The following is a 10,095-nucleotide window of genomic DNA, read 5'->3' as shown; positions in this document are numbered from 1 at the left end:
TGCAAAATAAAGCATATTATGACATGTTCTATAAATACCCCCACGCCTTCTTTAGTCACAGGTAAAGGAGAGGACCCCCCCCCCCCCCCCCAAACCCTCCCATTGTGATGGTTCATGAGATTTAACTCACATTACTGAATAACCCAGAATAACAGCAGGACAAAGCCTGGATCAGAGAGACAGGTGCTCCCGCTCCGCTGGGGGAACAGTCGTGATGAGAGGAGAGGGGGAGGGGGGGGGGGGGCCATGGAGGCTTTATTATAAACAGCAGCAGGCATAATGTGGAAAACATGGTGGGATCAAATACAAATAAAAAGACAGAGACGATAAAGAGAGGTTTCTTTTTTTTTAATAATTATTTTTTCAAAGTATTAAAATTGTAACCAAAATTAAGATTATTACAATTAATTTTAAAGCTATTTTTGTTTTCTGTATTATTAATTTAACAGTTTTTTTTGTATTTCAAATAAAGTGATTTATAAACAGCAACATGCGATAATGTGGATTATATAAAAAAGAAATGTAGTATTTACTAATCGTATAATAGTTTTTATCACAGTTTATTATAGGACTAAAATAGTAGAAGAATGTGTATTATTATTATTTGTATTATTATTATCATTATTTATCCTTGATTGTAATTATTATACTTATTTGTTTGTATTTATTTTTTTACAGAAATGGGTAATGCTTAATTTTCACTCATTGTAAATATTATAATTTATTTTATTATAATACAATATATTTTATTATGATATATTATTAGGATAAATTATAACGATATAACAAATTATATTTATTTTTCCACCAATCTCCTCACTTCCCTCTCTTGTCCAGCAGGCGGTGCTGTCAGCCCACAGCATCGTATAAACTACCATCAGAAATCTGAACACAGGAACACACACACACACACACACACACACACACACACACACACACACACCACACACACACACACACACACACACACACACACACACACACACACACACACACACACACACACACACACACACTACCTCTTATTCTGCAGTTTCAGTTCTAATAAAATCCTTTCTAATTAAACTGCATCAGGTATTTAATTATTTTGATATCATATGTATTCATAAAAATTGCAAGACATTATCCCATTTCCTAATGAATATTTGAATACACTGTCATCTGGTTCACTAATCACCCACCCTAATCACAAAATGACTGCAAAGAGACGTAAAAAACGTTGTACTGACATCATGTGATACTGTAGTATTTGGAGCATTGCTGTTGTTCTCTGGGACTCTTCTTGGCCTCTGTCCACTTCGTTTCTGGATGTCATCCTGATGTTTTTGTCTCTCAGTTGCTCTGGTTTTCATATATAGAGACTCACGACCACGAACGATAACAAGAGTGATCGCAAAAAGTGCAAAGAAGTGACACAATAAAACGACTAAAATGTCTAAACAACGACATAAACAGTCGTCTTAACAACTATAAAGTCTGTGTGTCTTTCTCTAAAACAAGTAGCATGTGCTAAATAAATTAAATAACATTTATCCAAAGCAGAGAAGCAATGATTGATGCTACATGCTGTTAGCTGTAAAGCGACTTTGAGACTCTGAAAAGCGCTATATAAATTCAATGTATTATTATTATTAGCATGCAGGCCAGATGCAGGTACACACTGAACAATCAACCAACAGTAAACACATTTAGATTATATAGATTTGATCACACAATTCAACTCATACATCTAAAAGCATACATTAACATAAACTCTAGAGCACTAACAAATTCCAATTAATTGCAATTGAAACACCATGGTTAAAAAAAAGTACATTTTTCCTATGCTTGTTGGCCAAGCATAAAAAACCAGATGCCAAAAACTGTTAAATGTTGGAGAAGATTGTAAACTGTGTTAAAGATGCCATATTCTGCTCATTTTCTGGTGTATATCAGTATGTAGTGTCTCTACTTTAAAGAGTCCTCTCCTGCTGATGTTCAGGTGTATATCAGTATGTAATGTCTCTACTTTAAAGAGTCCTCTCCTGCTGATGTTCAGGTGTATATCAGTATGTAGTGTCTCTACTTTAAAGAGTCCTCTCCTGCTGATGTTCAGGTGTATATCAGTATGTAGTGTCTCTACTTTAAAGAGTCCTCTCCTGCTGATGTTCAGGTGTATGTCAGTATGTAGTGTCTCTACTTTAAAGAGTCCTCTCCTGCTGATGTTCAGGTGTATATCAGTATGTAGTGTCTCTACTTTAAAGAGTCCTCTCCTGCTGATGTTCAGGTGTATATCAGTATGTAGTGTCTCTACTTTAAAGAGTCCTCTCCTGCTGATGTTCTGGTGTATATCAGTATGTAGTGTCTCTACTTTAAAGAGTCCTCTCCTGCTGATGTTCAGGTGTACATCAGTATGTAGTGTCTCTACTTTAAAGAGTCCTCTCCTGCTGATGTTCAGGTGTATATCAGTATGTAGTGTCTCTACTTTAAAGAGTCCTCTCCTGCTGATGTTCAGGGAAGTGTGTGGGAGAGGAAAACAGGGATGTTATCCTTTGCAGACCATTTACATGCACTAAAACCTATAGAACTACAGGAGAAGGAAAACCCATAAAACAGAATATGGCCTCTTTAAAACGGTCATACTCCTATGCCTTGATATTGTTCCTAAAAAACACAGTCATTTTGAAATCCCTCATCCACTGACCTCATCTAAACAATGGTTTCTGTCTTGGGTAATTTCCCCTCTGAATGCCGTAGCTCCAGTTTTTGAAAGTAATGTATTAATTTAAAAGTGGTTCTTGGAAGGAGCTCTTGTTGATGTGAACGTGAGGTCAGGATTATTTTGAGGAGCGCTGATTGAGGCCATGAGACACAGATGTCTTGATGTGGATTCAGGGGCCCGACGGACAGAAGCGTCCCCCCTCTGGAGGAGGAGGTTGTGGGTTTAAATCCCCACCTGGGTGCTCCACATTGAGCCAGGACACTCTGTTCCTGTCCCTTAAACATTCATGCGATTACAAACTCTGTGCTTCGTCTGCTGCAGAAAACAAGAGCTTTTCAGGCAGGTTTGTTTATATCGCACTTTTCAACACAAGGCTTTTCAGAAATGAAAGACATTAAGAGCGTAACACATTAGAAACATTAAAAAGCAAAGATAATAAAACAGGTACATGAATAAAAGTTACAGTGCAGTGTGAGATGTAAATAGTTCAATTAAAAGCAGCGGCAAAAAGAAAGTCTTAGCTTGCTATCGAGCTGTGAGACGAGGGAATCAAACTGAGAACACATCGTGAACAGTTGGTCTTTAATCCCATGTGACTCTAAATGTGTCCTATGTTGTAAATGTATTATCTCTTCGATTTACACACGGCATCTATTGCACGTCTGTCCGTCCTGGGAGAGGGATCCCTCCTCTGTTGCTCTCCCTGAGGTTTCTCCCATGTTCCTTTAAACTGTGGGGTTTCTCTGGAAGTGTTTCCTTGTACGATGTGAGGGTCTAAGGACAGAGGGGGTCGTATTGTCATCCTGATATTCTGTACAAACTGTGAAGTCCACTGAGACAAATGTAACATTTGTGATATTGGGCTATATAAATCCTTCCTTCCTTTTGTAATAATGATAGGTGGAGATCAGCTGCACCTGAGCGGAGGCTGTGGCTCAGTGGGTAGTGTGCTGGACTTGGAATCAGGGGATAGCAAGTTTGAGCCCCACTGCAGTCAGCATGTCGTTGTGTCCCTGAGACACTTCACCCCAAATTGCTCCTGTGGGGATTGCCCACTGTATTGAGTATGTAAGTCGCTTTGGATAAAAGCGTCTAACAAGTGACATGTCATGTAATGTAATGTAATGAGCGGAGAGAGAGGACAAAAGAGGGGGGCGCCTAACATAAAGACACATAAAACAACAAAAAAAGAGACCAAAACAACCAACAAAGCTACATTTTTAGCTGCGGAGAAAACCACAACTACTATAAAAAGGTATGGAAAACAACCACAGGCAAAAAAGAACTGGAAGAAATATAAAAAAAACTACAATAAGACACAAAATGAATGCAAAAAGAAACTGTTACTTTAGCGAAATAGTTGAAGTTTCCAATCCACTTTATTTCTATAGCACATTTAAAAACAACAGAGTTGAACAAAGTGCTGTACATCAACAACTGTTTAAAAACATAGCATAAATAAATAAAAAACAGACAGGACATGAAACAAATGTGAAACACGAGACGATGAAACCAGATCAGAAGCCACAGACTGATAACTCTCCTACATGACGTACAAACAATACAAAACACTAGTAAGATAAAAACCCAAATGTAAAAGCACAAGTGTCACCTGGTCTGTAAATGCAAGGGAAAAGAAGTGGGGTTTTAAACGAGATTTACAAACAGGCAGAGTTGGAGCAAGTCTAACCTGGAGGGGCAATTCGTTCCATACGTTTGGAGCTGCAACAGCAAAGGCTCTGTCTCCTCGCTGCTTCAACCTCCATTTAGGGACGACCAGAAGGAGTCTGTCAGCAGACCTCAGTGACCGTGTGGGTGGGTATGGCTTCAAAAGTTTGTCTCAAAGAGTCATTCAATGTGAATTAGGAGAAGTTGAGAATCAGTGGAGCAACTTAAAACCCACAGTGGGTATTATTTAGAGTTAGGTTATAATCAAAATGACATCAAATTAGGGCTTTAATTTTAGTCAAATAAAATGATGAACAAACTTACATCGTCTTTCTGTTATGTTTAATGCAATTTAACGTTTACCCTTTCTCCCATATCTGCATCTCTGAAAGGTGGCGTCATGGGAATTGTAGTCTTTTGATGTCCCTTTGACTACAAATGGGGCCACTAGGGGACAATATTATTTAACCAAATACATATAGATTTAGTCTTAAACGACACACTGTCCCCTTTGTAGTAAGTGTAGAAAAAACTCTGTATACCATCCTTAAGCCCTTAAATGTATAATCATCAAAATGCACTATAATGTCCAATTTCATAATTATACATATTGGATTATGATTATTTATGCATCGATGTGTTTTATTTATTTAGCAGCTGGTTGCGTTTTGACCTTCAGGGCCACCGTACATCTGAGGCTGGTGCACAGTGACCACTACCACAGCATTCCCTCACTGAGTGCTAATGGCATAATGAATGCAGGAAACAACACACACACACACACACACACACACACACACACACACACACACACACACACACACACACACACACACACACACACACACACACACACACACACACACACACACACACACACACACACCACACACACACACACACACACGCACACACCGCTCATCAACAGTCAGCAGGGGGCGACCGAGCCTCACAGTGAGAGGGGGGGGGGGGGGGAGTTTAGACAAAGAGCTCCTCATGCTTCGTCAAAGTAAAACATGTCCCACTTTATTTCTAATTCAGGTTGTTGTCATTAACTCATTAGAAAATCTGTTCAAATCCAAAACCAAAATAGTCTTTTCATGCACAGTTAAATGTTATGTTCTATTAATATGAGTGCGTGATTAATAAAATACATAATCAATACTGGCACTCAGACTTTCCCTATCGATGCAATCTGATTTTAAAATAGAAAAGCGTAATAAAATGTTAGATATTGTCCAATGTGAGCCTGAACTTGGGCTTTCTTTTATTTTCTTTGTATATCTAGCTATGGTAAATATTTTTGTATATATTGAAACGATATAGACAGTACATTTTAAAAATCATTTAAATGCGTATCACTTAAAAAACAATGATTTGAAATAAAAGACATTTGCAGTGCAGTTACGAATCCTTTAAAAATATTCTATTTTCTCAAAATTGCATGAAGATTAAACGACTATAAATTACATTTTAACAATAAAAGTGACACTAAATATGTCAATAATGTCATTTTAATGTGTACTTAGTCATAAAACAAGGATTAATAGAAAAATATAGCTTTGCAGTTCAGTTTAAAGTTCAGATTCCTTTAAAAATATCAGATTTGATCAGATTTGCATGAAGATATACCTCCATTAAGTGACATTTTAACAATAAGAGTGACATTAGATGTCAATAATGTCATTAAAAGGATTATTTGAAATAAAATACATTTGCATTACAGTTTAAAGTTACGTTTTCTTCAAAGATATTATATTTTATCAGAATTGCATGACGATTAAACGACAAAGTGACATTTTAACAATAAAAGTGACACTAAATATGTCGATAATGTCATTTTAATATATACTTGGCACATAAAACCAGTATTAATTGAAAAAGATACCTTTGCAGTGCAGATTAAAAGTACGTTTTCTTTAAAAATATCAGATTTGATCAGATTTGCATGAAGATAAAATGCTATTAAGTGAGATTTTAACAATAAAAGTGACACTAAATATGTCGATAATGTCTTTTTAATTTAAACTGAGCACATAAAACAAGGATTAATTGAAAAAGATAGCTTTGCAGTACAGTTTAAAGTGAAGTTTCAAATAAAGATATCATATTTTCTGATTTGCATGGAGATAAAACGCCACTAAGTGTCATTATAACAATAAAAGTGACACTAAAAATGTAGGTAATGTCATTTTAATGTCTGCTTGGCACTTACATTTTTTATATTTGAGATAAAATACATTTGCAGTACAGTTTAAAGTTACGTTTTCTTTAAACATATCATCTTCTCTTTCTTGCATTTAGATAATTAAATGGCATTCTTATAATAAAAACGTCCACAATGTAGTTTTAATTTCCACCACTGCCTCTAATTGCATGTCCCGTATGCTCCAGCTATTAAACACTGTAAAAAAAAAAAAAAAAAAGCAAAAGTAGGCTTGGCCAAATTCCCTGAACTCTGCTAATCTACACATCATCTCCTTCCTTTCTGCAGACGCTATCGATCCGTCCGGCTTTACGTCAGTATCGATAACTTTGCCAAAGCAGAAAAAAAAAAAATCAAGTGCAATGTCCAGTTAATGTCGGGGGACGGAGCCTCGTGCACACTTTCTACTTTCTCCTAAAAACAACAACAGTGTTCCTGTGTGGCTCCACAGAAACATGTGTGCACAGCTGTCAAACCCCGAGCCTCATGTTGGCTCTTTATTTATCCCTCTCTGTTCGCTGATCGCTGTTTAACGAGAGGGGGGAATCCAGCCCACATATTTATTGCAGCCGCTGAAAAAAAATCTCCTCAATATCCCCCAAGATGGCCGCCGATGTAGGATCGATGTTTCAATATTGGAAGAAATTTGATCTCCGGCGGCTCCAGGTTAGTGCTTTTCGCCTGTTTTACGCGTTTTTCCTACAGCGGTGTGTGTCGCCTGTCCTCCCCGGTGCACGGTGAGGGGTTTGGGGCTCGTGCACGGTGCAGCTGGCGGGGTTTGCATTGATAGTTATTAGAAATTGATCTCTGTTCTGCCTTTGTTCGGTTCAATCATTGATCCTGCGTTAAAGCCACACCGACCTGCGATCAGCACCGCGGACAGCACGGCTCTCTCCGGTGCGTTTTCCACTTTCTCTGCCTTTTCCTCACCGTTCATCTTTCTGTTTCTTATCTTACATGCACGGAAACTTTTAACGCTACCCCTGAATCCCGGTGCTTTCTTTGGACATAACTTTTTTCCTCCCCAGCTTTAATGTTTGATGCGTCGACGGCTAGTGCTGCAGCTTCCAGTAGGATACATTCATTCTGTTTTAGGATTTTAAGAGATATTGCATGCTGGGGGAAGTTTCATGTGTGGAAGGGAAAGTTTATTATCGGAATTGAGTTTATTACACGTACAAGGAATTAGCTTTGGTGGTGCAAACATCAACAACATGAGAACATAAGTTGTAAGAGAAGCTCAGAAATGTAACGATTATAGCATTTTGTGCATGTTTCGGTGCCAAATTAATCAGCTTGCACACGGATGAAAAGCGTGCAGGATTTGTTTGTATCACATATTCAATGACATGGCAGCACCCTAAGCTAGAAGGTGCATAAATATCCCACATGGTGAATCTGAATGCATGTTAAAAGAAGCAGTTTTTCTCGTGTCCACTCTCTCCTGCAACCGCGACAATATATTCGGATTTTCGTGCATAAATATCTCTTAAGTCATGCACACTGATGCAAAACGTGCAGGGTTTGTTTGTGTCACATCCTAAGTGACATAGCAGCATCCTAAGCTAGAAGGTGCATATATATCCCACATGGTATTCCTGAATGTATATTAAAATGAGCTGTTTCAGTGTCCACTCCACTGTCACATTTATGTATTTTGGTGCAAAAAAATAGCTGTTAAGTCACAGTGATGAGGAGCGTGCTGGGTTTGTTTGCATCCCATCCCAAACATGCTATTAAAGGACATGGTAGCACCCTGAGGTGGAAGGAGCATGGTATATCTGAATGCATGTTAAAAGAAGCTGTTTTTTTAGTGTCCACTCCACTCTCTCCTGCAGCCGCAGAGGGCTGGGGGTGGGGGGGGCTGTGTAATTGTATTCCCCGCTAATGTTTGTAAATCAGCCTCGGCCGGCGCAAGGGCAGCGGAGTGACTGATGTTCTGTAACATGAGAGATGACAGCAGCATGGCAGTGTGTGTTGCACAAAAAAAAAAAAATCCCTGTACCGAGGGGGAGCAGGAGTCAGATCCGCTACTGGAGCCTCTCTCCCCGGGTGTTGTTGCTACTCCTGGCCGCTGGACCCCTCTCTTCTCCGGGCTAAAGGAGCTATGCATGTAGCCTCCTCTCCCTCCTCATGATAGATGTATACATTCAAGGTTTTTCATTACATGTGAGTGAGCAGCTGAATGTGATCTGCCCCTACAGGATGCCATTACCTGCAGCAGTGATGGAGTGGTGGACAATCAAAAGGCTATAGTCTGTAACAGGGGTCTTTTATATATCAAAAATAAATAATGATAGTTTCCCTTGAATGACCTCATCCTCAGATGGAGTATTGACAGTTCATAAAGGGGGATGCAGTTGAGACGGACCCCAGTTCGCAGGATTTTGCATTATGTAGTCCAGGTGAAATTGTGCAGGGTATTCTCTCTGTTAGTCGCTTAGTCTGAGAAATGTCAGACAATATGCAAGGTTAGGTCTTAAAATGTCAAAAATATTCACTTTAATATGATTTAAAACTGAGAAAAGCAGGAAATCTCCATGTTAAAAGGCTGAAAATAGCATTTTCTGAACTGTTTGCATAGAAAATGTCAATTAATGCAATATATATAAATAGTTGGAGAGTATTTTCCTGACTACAAGTAATGTTTTTTTCCCTTATTAATAGTCGACTAACCATGGAAGGACTCCCAGTGTTTAGGATTTCCGTAGTCCAGGTGATATTGTGCAGGTTATTCTCTCCACTACTCGCTTAGTCTATGAAATGTCACAAAATAGAGAAAAGTTTCCAAGGGGACGTCTTTAAATGTCTTGTTCTGTCAGTCTTAACCCTAAAAATGTTCACTTTATTATGATATAAACCAGAGAAAAACAGGACATTTCCATATTTCCGTACTATTAATGCAATATCAAAATAGTTTGCCAGTATTATCCTGATGATTTACTACAATTAAAGATTTGTCGACCTATTAATAGTAGACTAGTGTTTGCAGCTCGAGTGTAATTGGGTCATGTGTACGGACAGATATAAGGTGCAGGTCGTGTTGTTGTAAGATCTGGATCATTTGAAGAGGAAGACTATGGAGCAAAATGGTTATGCATGGATGAAAACGTAAACATTTTCTTCAAGGAGGAACACCTAACAGTCTTCCACAAAGTTACGGAAAAACCTAGAGGATCCTTAAATCCTCTAAATTTCAGAAAATATTGAAAAATGTCCCTCCCAGTTTCTCAAAGTCCTATAATTTAATATCGTCTTGTATCCGTCTAAAACACAAAGATACTCACTTTAATATGATATAAAACTGAGATGAGCAGGAAACGCCTTATTTGAGAGGTTTAAAGTGGCTTTTATTGACATTTCTGCAACAAACAATTGACTATCAACATATTCTACGGATCGATTAGTCTGTGCAGCTCTATGTAAAGCACTGTATCACATAAATCACTATGGCTAGAATCACCTAATCGGCTTGAATTCTAGCAAATACATATAACGTGCGTTCACTTTGCCTGTGTTT

General features: G+C 38.3%; 1 protein-coding gene across 1 annotated transcript in view; it reads left to right on the top strand.

Moving 5' to 3' along the window:
* The first annotated feature begins 6,712 nt into the window (after window positions 1-6,712).
* Window positions 6,713-10,095, top strand: part of cux2b (cut-like homeobox 2b) — a 171,895-nt gene continuing 168,512 nt past the window's right edge. The window contains 1 exon segment of the mRNA XM_034133242.1: window positions 6,713-7,241. Coding sequence (XP_033989133.1) covers window positions 7,179-7,241 — 63 coding nt within the window. The 5' untranslated portion in view covers window positions 6,713-7,178.

Source organism: Trematomus bernacchii, unplaced genomic scaffold (assembly GCF_902827165.1).
Source record: "Trematomus bernacchii unplaced genomic scaffold, fTreBer1.1, whole genome shotgun sequence".
Classification (NCBI taxonomy): domain Eukaryota; kingdom Metazoa; phylum Chordata; class Actinopteri; order Perciformes; family Nototheniidae; genus Trematomus; species Trematomus bernacchii.
The sequence above is the reverse complement of the archived record's forward strand: the minus strand, read 5'-3'. Positions and strand labels throughout refer to the sequence as shown.